Here is a 25,637-nt window from a genome sequence, read left to right as displayed (position 1 = left end):
AGCAATAATCAGCATTGTCTGTGCAAATAAGAGAATGATGTAATAAAGAACTCTATATATATATATATATATTCTATCCATTTTTGTTTTATTATATGAATATTGATATCTATCCCACAATTCTTCAATAAAAGATGATTTGTGATACTCAATTAATGTAGGATTCTTTTATTCTCACATGCCGTAAGTCAGGATATATAACTAGTAAAGTAATACAATACAAAAAGACATTAATCCGTTACACAAAATAACTATTTACATTTTCTTATATCTTATATTTTCTTATAATTTGAATACTTACATGTATTAAACACGAGCTATTATAACGATTTAGTTTCGAGTCATTCAAACCAAAATTTACAGCAAGTATTAATATAAAATATATTTGAAAAATATATACCTTATTTACAATAAATATTTTTCAAATATAAATTGTATTAATTTTACAAACATTAATATGTATCGTCTAATACCTATAGTAGAAGTAGGTAAAATATATTATTTAAAAAATGAATTTTTTAACATAACTTTTAAATAACATGTAATAAAAATGTAATTTTTACAGGAAAAAAATATCAATTTAAATATCAGGTTTCTTACTGTTTATCAGACTTACTATTATCCAATTCTATTGCCGTTTTGCTCGCATCATTACATGCTAACGAATAATAAATCATTTTCTACCTGTCCGCCTAAATAGTATTACATAAGAAAGTAATATATATTACAAGGTACACGTAGTAGAAAAAAAAAAGATCTAATGATTCACTGATGCAATATTTAGGAATAACAATGAAGAGTTGAGCGCGCAAATGTACAGAAACGAGCGTATAAGTAAGATTGATGAATCCATTATATTACAACACTGCCTTCTTCCGTACGTCTTTCCTTTATACGTTTCATCTTCTGTAACTATATCGCCGCCTGAAACAATCAACGTACAATTTTAGCGGTGAAATCAATAACTTTTGACAAGTGCGAGTAAATTTAATTACTTACATTAATTTTTTCTAGGATTGTTTCTGCTGGTTTGTCCGGTTTCGCAGCCTCTTTCGAATCGTTTTTGGTAATACTTGGCTTATCATCCTGCGTAACGGTCTTTTTCTCCAAGGCGTTTCTCGCTTCTATCCTCTTACGATTCAGGAAAGCCATGCCATGCACCCTCAGATGCTTGTCTACCGCAGCTTTATCTTCAAAAACTGCCATACAGACGTAGCATTGATTAGCCACCGTCGTTCTCTCTCCCGTTTGCGAGTCACCGTCGTCAGGGGCATAAGAGGGGTTTTGATTCATGTAACTGATAGGATCTTCTATACCGTGGAGAGCTTTAAGATGCATCTGCAAGCTAGGAGCGGCCATAAAATTCTCACCGCATTCCAGGCATATCAGGTAACGGCCCTTCAATCGGTGATTGGCAGCGATATGCTCTCTTAAATCGGGCATATCGGTGCATTGTTGACCGCATTTCTTGCATACGAAATTACCCTCGGCGTCTCTATAATTATCCTCCGCTGTCTCCTGTATCACGCATAATCCTGGCAGATTCACATCCTTCATTTCTACATCTCTACGCTTCCTTTGAGTCCATCGACGCTTTCTTTTGGTTACAAATAAAGCGCTGTCCGATTTTCGCTTCTTGCTATTTATAAATTTTTCATAACCACCGTTAATAAAGTCGGGCGACATCCGTGATAATCGAGGAGTGATTACCGCTACTCTGTACTCTGAATGCTTTTCACGAAAGTGTGTCTGTACTACAAAGCGAGAAGTATTAATCCGTTCGTTGCATAAGTGGCAGAGGTAATCAATACCTTCTTCGTTTTGTGTATCTGTTCCTAAAGCGATACGCATTTGTGACTTATTAGTTACTCTTCGGACGAAAGACTTCTTCGCTCTTGGTTTTCTTGGCCGGCTAATGGCCGGCTTATTTTCCAGCTTATTTTCCAGCTTATTTTCCGGTTCATTTTCTAGCTCATTGACTTCTACAGGTTCAAGTAAATGCTGCGGCATCCTGGCAAGTGGAGGAGGTTTTGGTATGGATGCCATGTAACTTGCGTTTTCATCTTTCATCTCTATATCGCTCATCTCCGCGAATTGCTCTGATTCACATATTGTCCTCAAGTCAACTATTTTTATACGGCTATCTGTGCTTCTTTCGAATGTGGAATTCGGAACTTTTTTGCTCAATATAATTGGCGAATCTACACGAACATCAACTGTGTCTACTAATAAAGGCTTTTCAGACTGGCATACAACATTCATTGTCAATTCGTTGTTATCTTTATCAAGCTCTTTTGTCTTTGCTGTCTCTTCGTTGTTATTAGGCTTGTCATCATCTAATTCCATTGCTGTTTCCTCGCATGAGAAAGGATTTTCATCTTTAGTTTCAATCATTTCAATAACTTGAAGAGATGAAGAATTAGATTGTTCTTTCGTTTCAGTGGAAAATTTCGTAACTGCCACCTTAGATTTGGATAATTTTGAATCATTTGTCGATCCATCCTCTATCCATCCTCTAATGCTGACTATTCGTGGCAATAATTCTCTTCTTTCATTGATATCTGTAGACCACGCATATTCCGTACCCTCCGAGCCATGTTCGAATATTTCTGAACTGATAGTTCGAGTATTCACAATTTTAGGAACCATGGTACCATCGGTGTCTTTGTCACTTTCAGGTGTTCCTGAAAATTGCTGCAAAGAGTTTTTTTGTTTTAATTTTAAAGATTCTTTACCAAAAATGTGGATAAATGCTTCTTTACTAAGGATTTTTGACATGGTTTCTACATGATTACTTCGTATATGATTGTTCAGTAACACCGACACATGTTTGTTATCTGTAGTTATCAAATGGCAAAAACGACATTTGAACCATATTAATTTTCGAATTCCAGGGTACTTCTCCAAGTATGTCATGTAATTCTCGCAACGTAAGATTACATTGCTTAGTTTACATATTACTAATCGTATTGGATTCTTCTCCGTTTTAGACGGATGTGTCCTTGTGCAATGTTGTACATACTCATCATATGAGAGAAATACTCGGGAACAATTTTCGCAGCCGACCTTCGTTTTGCTGTGCATGATAACAAAATGTCTAGTAATCGACTCTAAATCCCTAAAACCATCTATTTCACAAATTTTACAGTTAAATACTTGTTTTTTCCATGTATGAAAGCAAACAGTCCATGTGTGAACTTCTAAAGATATAGCAGAATCAAATGCAGCATGACAATCTGGACAATTGTATGGTTTGCTCTTCTTAATTTTATGAAAGTTTTGATGCGCGATAAACTGTCCCATGGTTCCTTGGTAAGATAAACACATGTGACAAACTCTTTTATAGCAAGAACAATACGCTTTGTCATTCTTAGGTAATTTTGAAAATCCAGCTATATATGATTTAGGTTTCATAAGTTTATTGCATATTGGACATTTATGTACTGGATCAACCTTCGTTTCCCATAGGTTTAATATCACGTCATTGCTTCGCTTCTCCCGTACTTCCCGATTATATTTATTGAAACATTCGTCTAATATGCATTGCAGCGTATTGACAGCTCTTAACTTCTCCATAAAAACTTCCTTCGTTATAAAGTCCAAAACTTGTCGCATTTCTTCAACAACACATAGCAAATGATCGAGCCGTTCTTTCAATTCCAAACTATTCATTTGATAAAACTCATCAAACATTTCTCGTCTATATTTTATTATTACATCACACACATCTCGGAAACTTTCTTTTTGAATGCGACTAACTTTTTTTATGTCCATATAAAGATCTCCATTGTCCTCCTTAATTAGTGATATTGTTTCCGATAAATAATTTTGGGTCGAATGCAGAGCAGATATCGAATTTAAATGCGGAGGTACTTTTTGTAATTTTGGCAGAATTGACCGTAATTGGCTTGAAGGTTTCTTAACGTGCAATTCGCAACTGGAACTGCTGAATAATTCAGAAGGAGATGGAGAAGGTGTTAACAATTTTGGCAGAATTGGCCGAAATTGGCTTGAAGGTTTCTTAACGTGCAATTCGCAACTGGAACTGCTGGATAATTCAGAAGGAGATGGAGAAGGTGTTAAAAGAGAAATATTGTTGTGAAGTGAAGCCGTTTGCTCCATGCCAACATTTTCGATTTCGTTAGAATTAGTGAGCGTTAATCTTGACTTTGAAGCGTTATGTTCGGATGTTGGTTGTTTTGTAGCTTTCGTGACATTTCTCACAATTGATAAATTAGAACTTTTTGAAGCCTTTATAATATTTCTTGTACTTTTCAAGAGATACCTTATTCCGTTTGTTACTATAATTTGTTCAGTGACTTCTTGTTCCTTGACACTGGAATCGCGCATCTTCTGCGTTGACGTATTGAAATTTGTACCGCTGATATTTATCGAAATGCTTGAATTTGTTTTGGTAGCCGTCTCACTTGCGTCATGGGCGATGACATTACGTGAATCCTGTCCAATGACAACCAATTTCTTGTTGGAAATAAGATGAGGTGAAAGTTGACTAATTATTGATGCAATATTCTTTGGATCTTGCAGAGTTAGTACCTTGGAATTACTATTTGTTTTTGTTGTCTGAAGATTTTGCTCTAAATTAGTTGTAGTTATTGTACTTTTCTTAGCAAGAAATGGAATACTAACCTTAATTGGATTATCTGAAATTTTACGAACGCCAGTTTTACTGCGGTTATTCGCTGTAGTTTTTTTTACAAAAGGTTGAACTGTATTATATTGTTGTACATGACCTTTCAACGATTGTTCAATGATAAGATTTTTATTAGAACCGTTATCGCCAGCTTTTGCAGTAATAGCGTTTTCATGAATCATGTCTGTTTCGTGTAAATTGTGTTCTTTATTCTTTGTTTTATTATTCATTCCGGCTGTATTAGCTAAGTGACAATTTTTTACCTCCTGTGCTGTCACTTGTTTTTGTTGTGTATAATTCACTGGTATTTCTGGTTCAAAATATTGCGAAGTAGGGCCGCAATCTACAAAAGTAATATCAGTGTGCGTACATGGATTATCTTCATTCTCCAAGACATTCTTGTCTGAGATTATATTAGCAGAATAGTTATTTGTATCATTATTCATCAAACTATCATCAATAAATTCAATGTCCAAAGGGCTCTTGCTAACATTAGTTGAACTGAAATCCATATTTGTTGTTGATGTATCGTAAGTTTCAAATAATTGTCGGCCCTCATAACTGTTGACAATAGCATTTATTATATCGTCATCACTTTTGCCATTAACCAGCTTCCACCAGTTATCTTGTAATTCATACAGCTTTAACCAATCTATAATATGTGTGCGTAATATGAATGCCCATTCCATAAGTGCTTCGCATAATATTTCAAATTCAGTAGACCAATCACTATTGCTCATGTTAGTAGGTAGAGGCAATAACATTAAATCACCCATATTTACTCTACTTAATTTATGCATTTTCAAATGCTCGACGAATTGGCACTGATTGTAGAATACTCTTACGGCCCCCAGCTTTAGACTCATTTTTATACCTTTTGCTCGAAAATACGCGCGTTTATCACTATTTATTTTTGTGCATGTAGAACATTTTATATTCGCAGAACGTGTCTGAGTGTGAGTACATACTGTTTCGAAACATTCGTGACACCAAAGCCCTAAGATCCAACTGTGCCGTGCGTTGTGATCTTCAAAACTGCTTTGAAAACGAAAACTGAAACAAGAATCACCACTTACAGGCGTTACAGTTATATAACAGGATAAATCATAAAGTTCTGTCGCATCTTAATGCGATTGTTAAAATGCTCTATTATTACAAACTCACCAATCTTTGCAGTGTTTGCACACGTATAACGGACCAGATTCCACAATCTCTTCGCTCAAGGATGCTGGCGGCTCTGTTGGCATGTAAGGCAAACAATGCCTGCCAAACACAATATTTTGTACAGCTTGGTGATACTCTTCTCCCCATCTGCTGTCAATTCTGCCATTCTTATGCACTTTTGGTCCAATGCGTTGGGATCTCGAACTAAAACGATCCTAAAAACAAATTGCCGATCTTGGAGATAAAAGATATTAAATATCATCGTTCTGTTGGGATGCAGTTTTGAATAATTCGATGTTGCGATTGGCCTAGCCGATATTTTCGCAATATCTCTACGTGCACAAGATACTAGAATAGGCTCCCTCCTACATATCCATTATCTCTATTAATCAACACCATGAATGCACAATACAAGTTTTCCATTCGTGGAGTTTGAAGCCAACTTGTTCCCTGCATATACTTAATACTTTACCATGGATTGTTACGGTATCTCTGTCACATTATATGAAATTTAATAAAATGAATCAGCACATTGTTGCAAATCACACAAAAGCTGTACATCTTTCAGCCATGATGTGCCTTGAATCGCTGGCACTCTGTCGGTAAAATCGCGCACGATAGGAGCTGCCATAGTGGAAAGTTATTGAAACAATCTACACTCTTTTGACGCAACTCACGCAACGATTTAGCGTTAATCAAGCCGCAATCATTTCACTAATATCAACTCATTAATGTCAATCGCGTGGCGTGATAACTTTTACATTGTAACATCATGATACAATATATAGCCCAGTACCATTGGTTTCACAGGATAATGTAGTCACTGAGGATTTTTCTTGATGGTGTTACTGACTGTAACTACAAACTGCACGGCATCCCGAATTGAGACGACTCCAGATGAAAGGCCATCCAATATAAAGATCCTGAAATTTATATTTCAGAATATATCAGATATGCGTTTCTCACAGAACTGCAATCACAGTTGGATGCATGTGTTTTGATAAATCAATAAATCACGATGCTAGTATATATTGCTATGAGTATGATCAATTATGCTTAAATTCTCTATTTTGTAGAGTCCATCATGCAGTGGCACACTACGTGCACGTATTAACCAAGATAAAGAATTGTTATAGCTATAAGGAAGCTGTAGACCTTCTATCCATGTAGAAATATATACCTGCTATCCATATATTTGTATATATTTATGTGTATAATAATCTAAAACACATGCACATCCATCTGCGAAAAAAAACTAAGAATTATCTTCAAAAAAAAATATATATATATATATTGTATCTGAATGGCAAGAAGACAAAAACTTTTGGAAACTAAAAACACTTATGGACCTGTAATGATATTCGCTTTCCTTAGATAACAAATTGTCCCAACAGCGACTTTTTCTTGCTGTGAAATCGCATGAAATCACCTGAAACAAAATAGATAACGTTTTATTTGTACTCCACAGTATAAATATGCGTTGTAACAGTGTGAGAGATAAGTTTCAATGAAAGGTGAGCGATAGTCATGTCCACATGTGCAAGAAGCTAAGATTATTGATATTGGAACCCGACATAATATCTCTATCAAAGTTCAGTTTATATCTTATAATTAGATCGCAGTAAGGTAATATTATGAGACACAATTAATTGAATTAATACCGTTTCATACAAGATTCCTGACTTCCTGCTTCCTGAGAGCTTGCAGCTGCGTCTAACCTCATAATAATCACTACTAGAGTGCGCTAGTCTCGAAAAATTACGTTTCGCGATCGTGAGGTGCGTGGCGTGGTGCGGACTAAAGAGGCGAAACTTGAGGCATTCTATGATAATATCCAGATTGTGTATTTCTTACAGAAACTAATAAAATTGCGCTGACAAAAATATGTATCAAATATCGCCATGCGCACACGCGACGCACGTTCGATTATCGTCACAAAAAATGAGCGCAATCTTACATTATTTGATAATTACTACGTTTACGCGAGCATTACTTCTGTAGTAACTTACACGATAATTCGCTCGTTTACGCGGAGGAAATTATTGTAAGTTACTACAAAATCCCGTTTACGCGAAGGAAAATCCTGTTTACGTGAAGGAATTATCGTAAGTTACTACAGAAACAACGCTCGCGTAAACGTGTAGTAATTGTTATATAATTGACAATTAAATTGTTTAATTGGACGAATGCATGATATACAACTACATATATACATCCTCGACGTTTCGACGTACAAATGTTGACAAACGAGCGTAAAACCATCGGGGTGACTTTGGCGCGTTTGCCAGTTTTCCTAAGTCCTATATTTGCCCACGTAATCCTGCTAATTGATTCTTTCATTTTTTTAAATTCAGGACAAAGTAACAAAGAAAAGGAGAATTTAAAATTCTAATTATCTCCCATTATCTACGAAACATCAGGAAGATATTTTTTATGAGATATAAATTTTAAGGCACGTTTTACGGTCCAAGCGTCCAAGATTATGGATGGAGTTTCCATAGAAAATCACGAAAATCTTTCTTCTTAGGATTCTTCCCTCCTCATGATCACCGTCTATCTTCGCAGAAATCGCCGATTTCGGACACTTTTGTCGTACTAATTCGTCTTCCCGTCTAAAGAATAATAATGTTAGCGCTTGCGGCTCGTCAGCATGTAGAGACTCTCTGATCAAAAAGCCTGGTCATGTCATAAGGGTCCGATATTTTTCTTCAAAATCCTATGCGAGAGAGAAATATGTCTATCTCACTCTGCAGTGACGCTGCAATCTGCAAATAACGTGTCAAAAATCGATAAATTTCGTAGATATTTGTTTCTGACAAATAAGTAATAATGATTGTATGCGCGACAGTTTACTGCAATAATTCATTAATAAAAAATACATTATGGGAGTATTTCTCCAAGAGATTTACGTCGAGTCCAATGGGTATAAGAAAATGTTAATTTACTTTATAATAATAAGATTATGATATATAGTCCCTGGCTATATTATTAGACGCACCTTAATTTTTTACAATTTATTGACTTCCCAGCATTAATTGTGATACCGCGCTCATCTATTATTGTTATAATTTATAATCTATCAAATTATGCTAAGGACCTTGTTCTGTAGAAGTCATTTTATGATGTATTTTACTTGAACGTAACAACGATAGTAAACAAGTATGACTCTGCGCCAGTCACATATTGTTCATAATAATGAAAGCAGATGTGTTTTAAAAGTGTGTTATTGAAATTTAGTTTTATCTGTCTGTGATATACTCCTTGTTGGCTAACAGTAACTAAATAGTAAATATTCAAAACATGTGTATTTTTTGACTGCTTAAATAACTGATAAAAATAAATAAATACATAATTATATTGATTATCAAATCTGAGTGTTTTAATATTCACCCCATTGTTCAAAGATATTAAGTTTTTTAGGCATGCATAAAATATAAAATTAGCAACTTTTTTTCTCCTTCCAATCTGAAATCTATTAAAAGATTGAGGTGCGTCTAATAATATGACCAGGGACTGTACATGGAAATTATTTATTATTTATATGGAATTAATCATATTTATGTGGAAAAATTTTTTCTTTTTTCTGCATATAAGAAATTATTATAGAGAAACTGTATCATTTGATAATATTTAGACAAATTAAATAATAATAATAATAAGAATTAAATTTTAAAAAGTTTTTTAAAATGCTAATTTATTATGTTTGATAAAAATGGAAATTTCAGAAAACTGGCGCGAATTGAAGGAAAATGGTGAAGCCACCAATCAGAAGTTGCTCAGAGAGTTTCTAGTCTCTAGTCAGCTGAGTCAGCTGCGTCACTTGCGGCGGCAGAGTTTATGGCCGAGAAAACTCCGTGGATCGTGATCGCGCGGAGGTTCATAATTCGTCGTGATCGTCAGTGATCGTCAGTTGCGCAACTGCGAAAAATGCCGTTTTACCAATTCAACTCGTTCACCGGCAGGCTGAAGCCGTCCACCAATCTTCAGCCGCTCTACCCCATCGTAAGTGGAGGATATGTGCGGTCCGTGTTTCGCACGTCAAAATTTCTGACTGCTCGGTCTCGGCACGTCTCCGGCCAAGGATATCGCTGATCGGCATTTCACATTATTTCCATGGAATCACAGGTGCCTCGTACCTTTTTTCCCCCCCGAGTGCTGGCCACGCGCTCGAGATCGACCGTCAATTATTTGTTACCAGGTCTGATTATCGAATGTAGAACGTAAAGGAACAATTCGGCCATGTCGAGTATCTGCGTTCATGTAACATCTTTATCAGATCCTCTTATGACACAATATGCTATAATTATGTCGATCAGTATAATGGATAAGGTGCACACCTCAAGTCAGTCTATCACACGTTAATTGTAATTGTTAATATTTTGGAAACTGAGCGATTGGCACATATAGACAGAGAGAGAGAGAGAGAGAGAGAGAGAGAGAGAGAGAGAGAGAGAGAGAGAGTTTGGTCTATATATTCTATAAATATATTTTTATCTATATACTAGATACAGAGAGAGATAGATTGATTGAACGAATGAATGAATGACGAATGATCTTAGATGTAATATATTGATAGTTTTACTCAATGCATATGCTTATGCAGTGAGCAATAAGTTTTTTATATTGTTTCAGTCTCCTCTTCCTTTACAGAAGTCGGAGCCAGTAGTGATTTACGACAGCATCAAAACCAAACCGGTGACGGCTACGCCCAAGGCGAGCTATTGCACCGACAAACCACCCACCCTTGATCCGAAATTGTGGGCAAAGTACAAGCACTTCCAGGCAAGTATACGTAACGATAATTTTCAGCTGCAATTAAATTTCGAACGCAGATTTCCTTTACATTTTCTCTTGCTTGCAGGCTGCGCTAGACAAGCCGGTATACTTGGCTGGTGGCAAAAAGGATAAGATACTATTCGCATTCACCGTTGCATACGTCGGTGTTTGTACGCTACAATCACTCGTGTTTATCGCAAAGGAATGCTTGAATATTATCTAAATAGAATAAGTGGATGTTATGTAGGTAACAAATTGTATAGACTTCTGGTATTACGATTCTGTATTGACGTTACAAATGTTAATACTGGAAAGTAAGGAAAAGTAATTATATCAAATTTAAAAAATGCATTTTTTTTTAAATTAATATACCCCTATCACCTTTCCGAGCGTGCGAGACTACGAGTAAATTTTGTGTAAGAGGAAACTTGGGTTTTGATATGTGCAAACATTGAATTTGCGCAGCTTGAAGGCTTGAACGCGACTAACGCCCTCTCGACAAATCGTAAAGGTTATGTTTCCATGTGTATCGTGTATCGTCTGCTAGCAGAGACATAAATGAGGCATATTAGGGTTTACAGCTCGTTAAAGTCAGTCCGCGCGTCGTGTGTCTCACAATTTAGTATAAAATCGTAATAATCGCTCTACGTCGCGCCATGGAGGAACAAAGCGAACCAACTATGGTGTTCCATCCGATTATTTCCTCCATACAGAAAATTGCGCTGTACGAGACGAAATCCGTGAGTTTGACGCGCGCGTTCTAACTTCTTTCTGATTTACTCCAAGACCATTCGTCACCGTATTTACGCTTTTACAGCGATTCTATCTAATGGGATCCAACAATACATTGACGCGTTTCCGAGTTTTGAAAATCGACCGGATGGAACCGCGGGAGTTGGTTGTGGTGGACGACAAGAGGGAGTACACTCAGGACGAGATAAAAGATCTCGTCAACATGATCGATATGGGTAACCGGACACGTGCGGGACAGCGTAATAACGTGGGTGGTGTTGCACGTGTCGTATCTGCTTTTGGGATTGTTGGTAAGGTCATTACGCCACGTGTTTTCCAGCGACGCACATTGATAAACATGGAATTATTAGTATACAGCACCCATAAGCTTTCGCAGTATATATGTATTAAACATAGAGTTACTTATGTAGTCGTACATATTTTTATTTAAACGGTTATCTATGGCATGCGCACTCTATTCTTTTTCTTTCTATTATTCTATATTACTTGACAAAGATGTTGAAGCTTAGGCTCCTCAGTGTTTCAAGCTTCTCTCGTCCATGGTATAATATTTAACTTTCCTACATATATCATATACGTAAGACTTGTTACTCTATCACTAATATCATTTATACTACCATATCAGATACTAAAAGCATCTCATCGGAATTATTTTTAATTGCGTTATACGAAACTTAGCTTACATACATTTGCTTGCTAATAAAGGCAACAATAGTAACGAACCTGCACCTAGTTCGGGTATATCAGAGGAGCCTGAGCAACAAGAATTACAAAAACCACCGCACAAACCGACACAAACTAAATTCACCTGGAAGAGTATGTGGCAGAGAGACACTTTCCCCAGGCTAGTGCCAGCTTTTGCTCTCCTTGGTAAGGCATAACGAGCTTTTTATTGACAAAGCCAAAGGTAGACGTATATAATTATCGCAAACGGAATAACTTTGTTACATAAAGAGAAAATTAGCTTTAGGTATAAGGGGGTACGTTAGTTGCTTGTTAAGTATAGAAATAATAGGTGAAATTTCAATTGGTAGATATTTTGAGCATTAGTTTTAGAAGACTATGTGACAAAATATTGGTAGATAATATTATACAGAGTTATTCAGTTAATAAATCGATATTTGATAGGCCAATACGCAATCGATCAGAATAATAAACACTGTATGATTAACAGAATTAATATTCGCAATCAGACATCATGGTATATCATGGTATGTACATATCCTCCCTCATGCATGGTGATATTTTCTTTTATATAGATATATATTATATTTCTTACATATGTGTGATGTGATTAGACTAAATGCATGGATATTACATACCACGCAGAAACACAACGGACGCTATGTATTTAAAAAAATTAGTAGTGCTTAGGATTGTGTATAAAATATGCAAGTTATCAATGTCCAACTTTTTTTTACAATTATTTAGAAACATAGTGAAAATATAAAGTATATCTTGTAATATAATATATAATTAACAATAAAATAATAGTGATAAGTTGTAGACATGTTTTAGAAAAGAATATTTGCTGCAGGGTTTATACGTTTTTTGGAGGGATATTACATAATCCTAGTTACGAAACGTCGCCGAGTTGCAGTTATTGGTCATCATACGATATATAAAATAGAAGATACGTCAATGATATACATACCAAATGACATTATACGAATCTTCCATCCTGACGAACAGAGATACGTAAAGATGTTTCAAAGTATCGATCTCAGCAGTAACTTCTACTTCAGTTATTCATACGATATATCACATACTTTTCAAAGTAACATGGCACCGCCGACGTGTATTAAATCTGATGTTCCCGCTGATATGTCTGCAAGCCAAAAGGAATCTGAAGAATCAGATGAATCTGAAGATTTTTTTAACATGTGGGCATTTAGAAAAGATTGGCAGAATGAATGGTACGTATCTTGACGCTGAGTTTATGTCTCTTTATGTATATAACTTAATTAAGGAAACTTGAAAGTATATATATTTAATAATATTATGAAATTTTTTTATTTACAGTAAAGGTGAGAAATATATGGATTACGGTATACGTAGCAATCCACAACGTCGTTTTGTGTGGAATTCTCACCTTTTGAAGCCTGTAGAAAAAGATTTGCATCCTGAATGGATATTGTATGTGATACACGGTTTTATTGGTCAGTCAAATGTGAGCATTTTTGGAAGATCTATGTATGTCACCGTTATTGCCCGAAGAAGTAACAAATATGCGGGAACACGTTTTTTGAAACGCGGTGCAAATTTCGACGTATGTCCAGATGCATTTATAATTGTATTTATAATATTTCTCGCGTAGATATTTGAACTAATCAATGATTATATGAATATAGGGAGATGTCGCGAACGAAGTAGAAACAGAACAAATCGTTCATGATTCTGGCGTAAGTTCTTCAAGTAAAGGACGTTTCAGTTCTTTTGTACAAATGCGCGGATCAGTGCCCGCTCATTGGAGTCAGGATGTTAGTAAAATGGTCCCAAAACCGACTATAATTTGTGATTTGTCCGATCCTTATGTAGAAACAGCAGGTATTGATATACAAATATTAACAAATTGATTTTATTCTGATTGTAAGATACATATATATATATAATTCTTATCCATTTAAAATATTTTAAGGAGCCCATTTTAATCAACTGTTGAAAAGATATGGATCACCAATAATTATATTAAATTTAGTAAAAAAACGGGAGAAAAAGAAACATGAAAGTACATTAAGCGAAGAATTAAGTATGGCTGTGAAATATTTGAATCAATTCCTACCTCCGGAGCATCACATTCAATATATAAGCTTTGATATGGCACGTATGAGTAAAAGGTAAGTTTATATTAACATTGAAATATATGAAATGACAATTTTGTTCTAATTTTTTGTCTTTTTTACAGAAAAAAGGTGAACGTTATGGGACGATTAGCAAACATTGCTTACAATGCTGTATTAAAGACTGGTATTTATCAGTCACAAAATCCTTATTACAATCAGAGAAATCTATTCTCACCACAAAACAATAATACGAAAAAACTTCACAAGACAAATTCAAGCTCGACTTTATCATCTAATTTAAACGACACCAAAAGCTCTTTTAATACTTCAATTAAAATGGATTATAACAGGCAAACAAATTCCATACATGGTTCCGATTCAAATACAGAAATCAATAAAACAAATGAATTAAATCAAATCGAAAACAAAGTGAGGGAATGTTTTGCTAAGAGAGGAACTGTGCAAACTGGAATCATCAGAACAAATTGTGTAGATTGTTTAGATCGAACTAATACAGCTCAGTTTGCAATAGGAAAATGTGCTTTAGGGTTTCAGTTGTGTGCTTTGGGTGTACTAGAATCTCCTAAACTCGAATTTGATTCTGATTGCGTGAGGATGTTAGAAGAATTGTACGAGGATCATGGGGATACTTTAGCCTTGCAATATGGTGGTTCGCAACTAGTTCACAGAATTAAGACATATAGGTAGATGAGAACGTTATTACATTTAAACGTGGCAATAATATAACTTTGATTGTACGAAACTATTGTCATTTAGAAAAACTGCTCCATGGACAAGTCAGGGCAACGATATTATGCAAACTTTAAGCAGATATTACAGCAATACGTTTAGTGACCAAGAAAAACAGCACACGATTAATTTATTTCTGGGTAAATAAACAACATGTATCTGTCTAATCTTTACAAAACAATCTATAATTATCGCTTAATTAATGTGCGTATATCTTAGGATTGTTCATACCTGAAGAAGGTAAGCCTCCAATATGGGAAATACTAACGGATTATTATCTCCATCACCTGCCTGCTTGTCACTACTCGCGTAAAAGAAGACTTCTGACGCAATGGTGGGATAAAAGTGTATTGAAATGTCTTCCTTATGCACTTGACGAAGTAACCAAATCCTGTTCAGAAATGATACAAGTGCAAAATTCAATAGAAGAAATGATCGACGTTTATTATGATTATCATAGGTAGTGTCACTTATTTCATAATTATACATATTATTATTCACGTCATCAACTTGTTTTACGAAAAATGCCACAAATATTTTAGGCCGTATGAATTGTCTTTACTATCTGAGGTATATGCATATAAAATAAGCCACTCCGTTAGAGATTTTATGCCACACTTTACCACCTGCTACAGTCCATTTGCTGTTCGTGTACGACCAGGTAGACGGAGAGAGGAAGCAGGTAGTAAAAATTTAAATATGAAAAATCCATCTATGACTGGTCAGAGCAGTACGAGTAGTACAACGTCCAGCGCGAGGTACATATGACATTTAATTATCAATCTTATTCTTTGAAGTTAATTATAAACAGAAATTTATATTTATAATTAACTTTAATTAATATTATCGATTATATGTTGCAGCTCAAGCGAGGATTCAAGTTCGGATGAAGATGAAAGCCATCAACAAATGGACGATTCTCAATTAATAACGTCTAAGGACAGTTCGGAATTAATATCATTCGAATCATTGTTTCCTTCCATGAAAGAAGTATATGGCACAGAACCAGAATATCCAAAACGGAATGATATTATTCTGTATAAAAAGTAATATAATCATTGTCTTTTTTATAAATATAAAATTTTTTTTATATATTTCAATATTTTCCTTCTTTCAGATTTGTTCTAATAGGGCGCAATGCAACATATCTCATAGATCATACTAAATTGCGTTCAAAATTAATTCAACAAGCATTTCATGAATCTACAGCTCCTGTAATTTCGCTACCTAGCGTTAAAGACGCAAGCATAAGCATATACGAGCAATATGTGAAAAGAGCCATAGTACGTAAATGTGTTGCATATAATTAAAATATTGTATAACTTTGTATATATTCATGAATATTTTTACAGGTAGGTGGCATGACACCAAATCCAAACGATATGAATTTATATGAGGCTTACGCTAGTCAGTATAAACTGCTCATGAAACCAGCATGCTCTGGATAAGACAAAATTAATTCCACGTTTTATAAATGGAACTTATTGTACATATCATATTGTAAATACTAAATATTGTTAATGTTATGTTAGCTTAGTGTCAATTTTGTATATGCAATTGTTAATAACTTAGATTAATGCTCATTATATGCAATTATATGCTTATACTATACCTAAGAATATTCTATATTCTAAGAATTTTGTAGAAGTTTTATTTTATTAAACATTCAAGAAGAATAAAGTTGCGAAAGATCAGTTTACCAGTTGTAATTTATTTTGATGCCATATATAAGAAATATACATCTCCATTTCCGTAACACAGAAAATGGAATTGAATATTTAGTCTACTTCAGCTTCTTCTTCGGTCGGATATTATTCGTGTGGCCACACTTCTTCTTACGGCAATTAGTCGCTCGTGGATGAAGACGAGCGTAACACTTGCGACAGATCATTTTGTCACAGTTGTATTTTTGCGCAAGTATACGCAGCGTGGGTTCAATGACGCCTCCTCGGAGACGAAGTACCAGATGAAGGGTCGATTCTACAAGAGAAAAGAGAAAGATACATTCTCATGTACGTCCAAAATGAGTCCTCCATTTATATTTTTTCAAATTTTTCAAAACTTGATGCCGTATTTGAGACGACTATAAAATTTAGCTTTTACTCTCACGATAACTTGGGCTGCGTTCAGAAACATCACCCGAGTGCTGAAAATCTATAGCGCACGCAACATTTGCTTTACAGCGCTCGGTTTCTGAATGCATCCCTGATAAAGATCAACAAATTTAATTTAACGTTACATATGTTCGCACCTTTTTGGATGTTGTAATCGGAGAGAGTGCGCCCATCCTCCAGCTGTTTGCCAGCGAAGATGAGTCGCTGCTGATCCGGCGGAATTCCCTCCTTGTCCTGGATCTTGGCCTTGACATTCTCGATGGTATCGGAGGCTTCGACCTCGAGGGTGATGGTCTTACCCGTGAGGGTCTTCACGAAGATCTGCATGGCGGTTTACCTGAATTGCAACAGAATCGAGAGAGCCGTAAGCTTTCGTTCACGATTAAATATCACGCGTGCACGCGATGCTGAGGGCAACCTCGTTCGACGACTATCCGAGAGTGCTGCGAGACGTGATCGGAATCGTTTTCGGTTTGAAATTTCTATCGGGAGTAAATTGGATCGTGCGAGAAACAAACACTGAAATTTAGAATGATCCAAGAGACTTCAACGTTGACAACGCAGTGTCGTCACGCGTCGCGTAGCGTTTGTTTTTCAGATTCCACACAGGCCACCTGTGTTCAATAATTACCCGGATTTTTTTTTTTTTGCAAAAAGCGAGTATAGCAAAAGTAATTGAGCTTATCACGAGATTGAAATAAATGAATATGTGCAGTTACGAGGGAAGATTCGGAAATAAGTGTCGCGCTTACCGTTCCGACAACGCGCTGCTATCGAAACCAACCTAAAAGAACTCGAGCTCGAGCGTGGCCCCGCGCCGTCACTTCCGTCGACAAAGCGGAAATACGACTCGCGCGACATCTTGCCGAGCGAGATTGGGAGTTTGTCGACTTGTGTGTCGTTTGGAAATTGGAAAGCATCATCGTGAATATCGTGATCCGTCCATCGTCCACGACCTGCGCAGTTCGCAGCGATCAATGCTGTCGATAGTGTCGATTTGATTTGAGTACGTCAACGAGACGAAATATTAATAGGCTGTGACTTCTGGAACATTAGGTTTGCCGTTTGCTCAAACACGTAGAATAGAATATATTTCCTATTTCCATTTAATGACACAAAATATACATTGTTCTATCTTTCTTGACATTCAATAAGTAAAAATTTGTAGAAAGAACTGTCGACTTGTGTCATTTAAATGGCAAGCGATCATTAACAAACGATGCTAAACACGTAAATTTCAAATTAATGTTTCCGTTCAAGTAATTACTGTGGTTAGAATTCGCTGCTTCTCAAGCTTTTCAACACTACTACTCCGTCTGTTCTTCTTCGAACAACTTCCTGAACTGGTGCACACTGGTGCAATAAGTTATCTAACTTATTGCACCAGTGTGCACCAATTCGAAAAGTTCTTCGAAAAAGAACAGATAGATATATCATCCACGACCACGATTTTGGAAAATTACGTATGCGTATTAAACGAATTGTTGATTCGATCATTTTTAACGTTCGCTAAAGCTTCTCGAATTCTGTACGCAAGATAATAGACACGGCGATTAGATCGGTGACGCAGATACAGAAGTTCCCGATCTGATTCGCGCAGTCAAACGAGTCGACCAATCGCGACACGCGAGGAATTGCTGCCCCGGGCGTCCCGGCTGCGATTGGTCGGCCCGCTTCCTTTGCTTTTTGAACGCTTCTCAGTTATTCACGTTTCGCCGACGTCGAATTCTTCGGAAATCGTATGTGTGTGTGTGTGTGTGTGTGTGGGCGTCTCTTCTCGAAAGAATTCCGAATAGCGCATTTGGTCACTTTGGAACGCGTTATACAATGAGTCACAAACGAATCGTAATTCGTGTTTCTTGCGTTCGCAGGAAATTCGCGTGCGCTCGATTATCACGTAGAAAAGTGTCGTGGCATCCGTCGACGCGCGGATCGAACGCGATGCATGAAGCTGCCATTATGCGCCGTTACAAAGCCATTCCAAGGGGGTAATTATTACGCAGTGACTATCGCTAGACGCCCGGTCCACGGAAACAGCTAATAACACGGAAGAGAAAGGTTCGATTTTTCCTTAAAAATTCATTTTTTACAAACAAATTTTTCAATTATTACGATTATTATAGGAAAATATTAATATATTACTTTTAATTAATTAATTAATAATATATGTATATGTGTATACTTTTTTATTTATTATTAATGTTTAAAAAGATGTGAAGAAATTATGTTAAGGTGTTCTACGCGTCACGTACTTTGCGAGAAGGTATAATGTTTAAGCGGCGAGTGACGATCGTTATTCTTTATGAAGGTGGAAAACGAGAGAGAAGTCAATAACAAGCTTCTCGAGGGTGTATCTCGAGATATGTTTGCGTATTATCTCTCGCGGTAATACGTTTGTGCAATTTCGCACTTGCGACTGCAGGCATGCCGCATGCCCGCGCGTATACGTGCACGTCCCGTGTGTAAGTCCGTATCCGGCTTTCCGAGGGGAGACGAGGATCCCACGCCTCGGACCCGAGCGATATGCAAATTTCAGTAGTAACCCTTAAACTTTACGCCCTGACCTAGATGCTCACCTGTCCGAAGAGCAGCGGAGATGTCTCGCGATTACGCGCGATTTACCATGTCGCCTACTCAGTTGCAAACGCGAGATCCTCGCGGTAACGCCAAAGAGAAAATCATTAAGCATGTACTCGTACCGTCCGTTATTCATATCTTTCCGCGATTAATTGCAACTGCGAGAAGTGAACGAAAGGTGGGCATGAATTCGTAAAATAACCAATCAAGATTTCCAAGAACAGAGAAATTAATTTTAATATAATTAAATTTTTAAAATAAAATTAATTTTAAATTAATTGAGATAAGAAAAGATATTTTCCATCTCGTTTCACACATATCAAACAAATTAGATGTTTAAATTACATTTAAATTAGATATTTACAAGTCTCTTTTGTTCGAGATATGTTAAACAAATTAGAGGATTCGAGATTCCAACATTTCCAAATTTTTTTTTATACAAAATGTATTGAGCAAATTTGATGATTGAAAGATGTTCACAAATTTCTTGCTCTGTTTAAGTTATATATTGAATAAATTGGATAATTTGAAGATCAGATACTTATAAATCTCTTTCGTTCAAAATATCTTAATATATAAAACAAAGTCGGTTTAGTTAAACCGCACATAACTCAAGAACGGCTGGACCGAATTTTTACTACAAGTATATGAAATAAGGGTAGAATTTTCCGGAATAGCAAAATAACTAATAAAATGTCAGAAAAATTAACGTAAAAAAAAAAATCAATCTAAAAAGATATCCAAATACACACATAGAAAAAATACATAGAGGGGGAGAGAGAGAGAGAGAGAGAGAGAGAGAGGGGGGGAGAGAGAGAGAGAGAGAGAGAGAGAGAGAGAGAGAGGGAGAGGGGGAGAGAGAGAGAGAGAGAGAGAGAGAGAGAGAGAGAGAGAGAGAGAGAGAGAGAGAGAGAGAGAGAGAGAGAAAGAGAGGGGGAGAGAGAGAGGGACTATTTGCGTGTCTTATCACTATACATTCATTGACTGTTATAGGCGGTACGAAGTTCGCCGGGGCAGCTAGTATTAAATAAAGTGAACGATCCGAGGATTAGATAATCATAAATATCTTTTATTCAAAATGCATTAAGAAATTTTGAATGAGTCAAGGCTTGGATGTTTATAAAACTCTTATCCTGTTCACTCTTATTTTGTTTAAAATATATTAGGATAATCCAAATATCGGATATTTATAAATCCTTTTTTGCTTAAGATATATCAAACAACTCGGACGATTCAATGATCGAAAAATTTGATTTTCCAGAACAAACTCCTCTCGCGATCTCTCCTTTTCTAATTCGCTCACATTTTCATATCGCGATCATTTTTCCGCCTTTCTTCCGTCTGCGCATCCGCCGGACGCATTCCACGAACTCGAATGAGTTTCGCGATACTGCGAAGAAGAAGCTTTACGACTCTCTCTCTGTCTCCTCGAGCGTTTCGTTGAGAATTGCGCATTTCTCCCAAGTCACCGCGTTTCACGCCGGGAGGGGGGGGGGAATAGATAGGGGAAGACGCCGCGAGTTGGGGGAGGCGAAAACGCGAAAAGTGCCCTATAAATTTCGCCGTACAATGAAAGACCGTGGAAAATCGTCGACGGCCGACGATCGATCTAAAGGTATTTGCGCTCGAACGAGTGTTGCGACACTTGTTGGCGCGTTTGAGCCCGCGCCTCCTCCTCCTCCTCCTCCTCCATTTTTACTGTCGACGGAGATCACCGACGTGTATCATTATCGTGATTATCGATCGATTTTCTACTTCCTCGCCTTCGGTGAACAATTACCATGACCGATCTATCACCCGGAGTGCCGAGCGATATCTAGGCCGAAATCAAATTGCTGGTCTCTCGGATGCAAAGTACGGCCGATAACTGGATTTTCCTTCGTTCAGGTGGACCGGTGCCGGTGGTGCGATTGTGAAGAGCCACCAGATTGCGTAATCCGATGGATATATCAGAGGGATAGGAATACGCCCCGCGTCCATAACATACGTACCGAAGGAGAAATCGATGGGGAGTAAAATTCCGCTTCCTGACGACCCGGTGAGTACTTACGAATTTCAATAGGATTTCATTTTACAACCGCTCGATAAGATATTGATTTCTCGGCTTGTATCTTTATTTCGTTTCACGGCGCAGATTCAATGGATTATTGTACCTTAAATATTTTACAGCGAATAAATGTTTACCCCGTAAAAAATATTTTCCTCGTGGAAAAAATAAGAGATAGGAGGGAAGTTTTCGCTTCCGTCGTATATCTCTCGATTCGCAAATAAGTAACGGCGTGTTAGCGATATCAGCAGAAACACGGAAACAAGCGAAACGTATAGCGTATTTATGCGATGGCTTATGTATTGTAGTTGTGTAATGGGATCCGCAGCTTCCGAGTTCTTACTATCAAATGCAAACGCGGAGCATCGTGCTCCGTTGTGTAAATAAGCTATGCTTACCGACGAGATAGCCGACCGACCGGGCGTACGTATCACCGATCATTTGCCTAGACTAATCAACGTGCCACGCTCTTGTGACGTGGTTTAAATTAGAGGACGGCGCGGGGCTCGGATCGCCACGCCGTGGCTTCGGGTTGCATTTGAATTGTGTATGAGTAAGCCCGGGTTAATGGTTAAACCCGACACGTGTAGCCGACGTTCATTTCGCTATGACCCGCGATAAACTTTGCCGTCGTACACGGCCCTATCCCGCGGCATCTCGCATAAATAATCGTTATCGGCTAATTGAAAAGGGACCCGATTACGAACAACGTCCGTGTTAATCCATCGACGAACGCTGCTCACGAAGATGTTCTCCGCTTCTGCGCCGAGATGACCGAGTTAATAATAAATTCGCGCCCGAATCTAATCCGCCGAGGGTTATCGAAAACAAAACAAAAAGACCGCGTTTAAAATCGTACATTAACAAATTCGCGATAACGGTGTTAGTGCGATCGAATCGCATTACGGCCGTGACGCACGCGGCCGCCTTTTATTTACGGAACTATCGTGCGAGAGCTCCACGGTAATATTTACTCTTCCCTCTAAAGGAAAGAGGATTTCAACCGCGGACAACGCTGCCGCTGTTATTCTCAACCGTCGTAGTGTTGTTGCTCGCTCCCTCATCCCTTTCTTATCCGCCGTATTTGGGTCGAGGGTATATAGCTTGCTAGGGGATAAAGCAGCGTGTGAAGAATCTGCTCCGAACACGCGAGTTTACACCAGTTACAGCTTACGCACGTGTAACCGAAGAATTCGATAAAGAGATAGGTTTCAGACAATAGAACGACGTTAATGATACTTCTTTTTTCCCTATGAACTAGCTGTCCGTGATTAATTGAATCTGCGTGTCGTTCCACGCGTCGCGATGAGAGACACGGAGCTTTTACGCGAAACGTAGTTATGTGCTCCTCGCGAGAGGCGCTCCGGAACTTTACAGTCGTCGGTATACGTATATACGTACAATACGTAAAGTACTCGTAATCTAAAAGAAACCGCATCGCTCTCTAAGGACAGATAAACCGCGCCTTTCGATCTCCCCAGGATCTACGGTTGCCTTTAAACTCTGCATTACCGGTGAGCGTACGCCCTGGATATGAAAGTTTCATAATCGAGGGCGCGCCGCGCCGTGCAGCGCGGTACTTCCGTTCCCTTTAATAAAATATTTTTATTTGTCGTAAAAATATAGACGACCCCGGACTCGCCGGGGCTCGCTAATACCGCGTCGCCCCGGAAAAATCTCAAGTCGCGCGGTAAAACTTGCGCCGTGGAAAGTTATTTTTTCGAAAGCCCGTTTCTCCGCAATTATGGATGAGTTTCTTTCTTTTTTTTTTTTTTTTTTATTTATTTATCGTTACGCGCGCGTATAAACACAAATACTAATGTAGCTAGATAAATACTCGCATGTAGGCCTTTCGAGTATATGTATGTACATACATACATATACACGCGCAAATTCAAATCGGTCGGACGAAGCCTCGAGTCGATTGATCGCACGATGTCAAGGGGGCAAATAATTGATTACGCGCACCTTCGCAACCGGGTCGCGATACATCGGGGACGACGCGCGCGAGATTGGGTCGCTCTAACCCCTTTCCGGGTTCCGTGAAAAACCATCAATGATGGACCGCGGCGGTGTGGGATCGCCAGCATTGACGTCACGACATCCCAGATGGAGGGGAGGTCAAAACGGCGAATGCACGAACGTTAATCCTAATCATGTTCGTCTCTCGTGTCGCCACGGCCGCGTAACGAGCGGGGCACGATCTCATCAGGATGGGGTGTCTCTCCACTGTCGGTAGCGTCACGTTACAGCACGAAGATAGGTCGAGTTTACCCGCGGACCCAACTAAGTAATAATGGAAAAGCTCGTCCGAGTTAGTAAGATCATTAAACTGGCGCGATCCCCCTCCCTTTCCCCCTGAAGCCTAACTTAACGCGAACTCGTTCAACAACGCTTAACCTTTCATGACACTTTGACCCCGAATCGCGGTCGCGCGTTTACCTGGTAACAACGCGCCTCTGGACCACGGCCCTCCGCAGAGAGACTCGGCGAATTATCGGGCTCGCTCGCGGTCAACACGAACGTTCCTCGCCGCGAGCTCTCGCTGCAGTTGCCCAGCTTTTTCTCTTTGTCCGTTCCGTACAACAGCCGCGTACCATTATCGCGGGCCGGTTACTCGACCGTGGAAAATCAGATTACGGTTCATTGACGGACGAGCGGCCGCCGTCCGCTCCTTTTACCTCGATTTCCGATCCGGATCTCACGTAATTTACACTGTTTCACGGTTTTCCGATGGACGTATTCGAAGGGGCCGGAGTCATGCCGACGCGGACGTGTCGCGTTCTGCGCTCTCACGATACGTATATCGTATCGCGCACTCTTCCCTCATCACTTTTGTTGGCTTTGCTTTTACGCGGAGTCTTCAAGAAACTGCCGAAAGTTATTTTCGGTATACCGATACAACGAACGATGCGTTTATATACGTGCTTTACGCTCGCGGTGTTATTGAAACTTGCTAACGTGGCAACTATTAATAATAAGCACGGCTGCGTTCGAGAGCGCTCTGCTGATGACTTAAGAGTTTCTCGAGCAACGCGAAGGTTTTGTTTTAGACTGGGGTACTTAGCCGTCGTGATGTATATGAGATCGTCTTACAAACTCCGTAGTGTTACATGATAATATCGATTCAACAGTACATTACCTCGTATGTACAGGAAATTTTGGGTATTGATTATAAGAGCGGAAATACGTAGAAGCATGCGCGTGTCTGTCGTATGTATTAGATGGAATATTATTGTCCGCCTTTTATCTGTTCGCCAAATCGTATATGTGCGGGCAGAGTTTAAATTGTATTTACAATATCGAATTATGCAATGAATTATGCGAGTTTCATTTCCCGATGTTTTCCCAATAATAATCGCCACTTTATACAATGTACGCAAATCGCAAATCTAAAAATATCGCATTGACAATACAAAATTTGGGGTCGCCGGATAGGTATTTGCGCGGAAACGCGTCAAACAACAGGTATAGACTGGCTGGAGTGCTGGGAAATTACGACAGCACGGGCTGTTCGTTGCAGCACGTCTGTGTGTCTGTATGTACCTGTTATATATCAGCGTATATGTAACATACACGGCGCGATGCAAGCGAGGCTGCCAGCACGTTTCTTGCAAAGCGTACTCCTGTAGCCTTTCGATAAAAGTAAAACGATATGCAAAAAGTGGGACAAATTAAAAAGTTAAATTTATTTCCGCAGCACTTAACACATTCGAGGCTTTTTGCCTTTCATTAGCTCGCTCTTTTTTTCTCATCATATCACTCGTCACGTCACGTGCCTGCTAGTTGTCGCTTTTCTCTCTCTCTCTCTCTCTCTCTCTCTCTCTCTCTCTCTCTCTCTCTTTTTGTACGATTATTTCCGCCCGTTATCGTCATTCAAGCGGGGACACGAAATGCGACGGTCGAAACGGCAGATTTTTTTCCCGTGTCCGCGAGGTGAATGGAAACTGAGGGAGATGCGCCACCACGTCGTATCCGTGTACATATATGTGAGGGTGAAATATCGGTTGCATCGGGAGGTA

The 25,637-nt window shown here is 38.3% G+C and overlaps 4 protein-coding genes across 11 annotated transcripts; 2 read left to right on the top strand and 2 right to left on the bottom strand.

Moving 5' to 3' along the window:
- Positions 1-53: 53 nt before the first annotated feature.
- LOC143905034 (uncharacterized) lies at positions 54-7,619 on the bottom strand. 4 transcript variants are annotated; one of them, XR_013259101.1, is made up of 7 exons: positions 7,477-7,619; positions 7,165-7,244; positions 6,612-6,738; positions 5,816-6,030; positions 1,000-5,704; positions 302-924; positions 54-201 (listed from the first exon to the last, which is right to left on the bottom strand). XR_013259101.1 is itself a non-coding variant. In XM_077420134.1 (7 exons), exons 4-7 carry the CDS (start codon positions 6,612-6,614, stop codon positions 913-915), a joined length of 4,935 nt encoding a protein of 1,644 aa, XP_077276260.1. In that variant the 5' UTR covers positions 6,615-6,738; positions 6,996-7,057; positions 7,165-7,244; positions 7,477-7,619; the 3' UTR covers positions 54-912. The 4 variants fall into 4 exon arrangements, 3 of the variants coding, with proteins under 3 accessions (XP_077276260.1, XP_077276259.1, XP_077276261.1); XM_077420134.1 differs by adding an exon at positions 6,996-7,057 and having other exon boundaries at positions 54-924; XM_077420133.1 differs by having other exon boundaries at positions 54-924.
- Positions 7,620-9,633: 2,014 nt separating this feature from the next.
- On the top strand, positions 9,634-10,942 carry LOC143905041 (uncharacterized). Of its 2 annotated transcripts, none has more exons than XM_077420149.1 (3): positions 9,634-9,817; positions 10,448-10,597; positions 10,677-10,942. In XM_077420149.1, the coding sequence occupies exons 1-3, from the start codon at positions 9,743-9,745 to the stop codon at positions 10,812-10,814; spliced, it is 363 nt and encodes a 120-aa protein (XP_077276275.1). In that variant the 5' UTR covers positions 9,634-9,742; the 3' UTR covers positions 10,815-10,942. The 2 variants fall into 2 exon arrangements, with proteins under 2 accessions (XP_077276275.1, XP_077276276.1); XM_077420150.1 differs by having other exon boundaries at positions 9,637-9,817; positions 10,466-10,597.
- A 142-nt stretch (positions 10,943-11,084) lies between these two features.
- Fig4 (polyphosphoinositide phosphatase FIG4) lies at positions 11,085-16,557 on the top strand. 4 transcript variants are annotated; one of them, XM_077420141.1, is made up of 14 exons: positions 11,085-11,331; positions 11,409-11,634; positions 12,050-12,214; positions 12,882-13,260; positions 13,367-13,613; positions 13,696-13,891; positions 13,983-14,181; positions 14,250-14,831; positions 14,905-15,017; positions 15,097-15,337; positions 15,420-15,635; positions 15,741-15,914; positions 15,995-16,160; positions 16,230-16,557. In XM_077420141.1, exons 1-14 carry the CDS (start codon positions 11,248-11,250, stop codon positions 16,323-16,325), a joined length of 3,084 nt encoding a protein of 1,027 aa, XP_077276267.1. In that variant the 5' UTR covers positions 11,085-11,247; the 3' UTR covers positions 16,326-16,557. The 4 variants fall into 4 exon arrangements, with proteins under 4 accessions (XP_077276267.1, XP_077276266.1, XP_077276268.1 ...); XM_077420140.1 differs by having other exon boundaries at positions 15,741-15,923; XM_077420142.1 differs by lacking the exon at positions 12,050-12,214 and having other exon boundaries at positions 15,741-15,923; positions 16,230-16,556.
- Positions 16,558-16,568: 11 nt separating this feature from the next.
- Rpl40 (ribosomal protein L40) lies at positions 16,569-17,905 on the bottom strand. Its single transcript, XM_077420148.1, has 3 exons — positions 17,744-17,905; positions 17,129-17,328; positions 16,569-16,857 (listed from the first exon to the last, which is right to left on the bottom strand). The coding sequence occupies exons 2-3, from the start codon at positions 17,316-17,318 to the stop codon at positions 16,661-16,663; spliced, it is 387 nt and encodes a 128-aa protein (XP_077276274.1). The 5' UTR covers positions 17,319-17,328; positions 17,744-17,905; the 3' UTR covers positions 16,569-16,660.
- Positions 17,906-25,637: the final 7,732 nt, after the last annotated feature.

This window comes from Temnothorax americanus, unplaced genomic scaffold, assembly GCF_048541705.1.
Source record: "Temnothorax americanus isolate GAGA-0224 unplaced genomic scaffold, ASM4854170v1 Scaffold6, whole genome shotgun sequence".
Taxonomy (NCBI): Eukaryota; Metazoa; Arthropoda; class Insecta; order Hymenoptera; family Formicidae; genus Temnothorax; species Temnothorax americanus.
This window is presented reverse-complemented; position numbering and strand designations above follow the sequence as displayed.

Coding starts and splice junctions, on each gene's coding strand:
- LOC143905034 (XM_077420134.1), bottom strand. Junction 5,705..5,815: donor TGCAAACACTGCAAAGATTG/GTGAGTTTGTAA, acceptor TTCTTGTTTCAG/TTTTCGTTTTCAAAGCAGTT.
- LOC143905041 (XM_077420149.1), top strand. CDS start 9,743: ATGCCGTTTTACCAATTCAACTCGTTCACCGGCAGGCTGAAGCCGTCC. Junction 9,818..10,447: donor TTCAGCCGCTCTACCCCATC/GTAAGTGGAGGA, acceptor ATATTGTTTCAG/TCTCCTCTTCCTTTACAGAA. Junction 10,598..10,676: donor CAAAGTACAAGCACTTCCAG/GCAAGTATACGT, acceptor TCTTGCTTGCAG/GCTGCGCTAGACAAGCCGGT.
- Fig4 (XM_077420140.1), top strand. CDS start 11,248: ATGGAGGAACAAAGCGAACCAACTATGGTGTTCCATCCGATTATTTCC. Junction 11,635..12,049: donor ATCTGCTTTTGGGATTGTTG/GTAAGGTCATTA, acceptor TTGCTAATAAAG/GCAACAATAGTAACGAACCT. Junction 16,161..16,229: donor AATATGTGAAAAGAGCCATA/GTACGTAAATGT, acceptor ATATTTTTACAG/GTAGGTGGCATGACACCAAA.
- Rpl40 (XM_077420148.1), bottom strand. CDS start 17,318: ATGCAGATCTTCGTGAAGACCCTCACGGGTAAGACCATCACCCTCGAG. Junction 16,858..17,128: donor CGATTACAACATCCAAAAAG/GTGCGAACATAT, acceptor TTTCTCTTGTAG/AATCGACCCTTCATCTGGTA.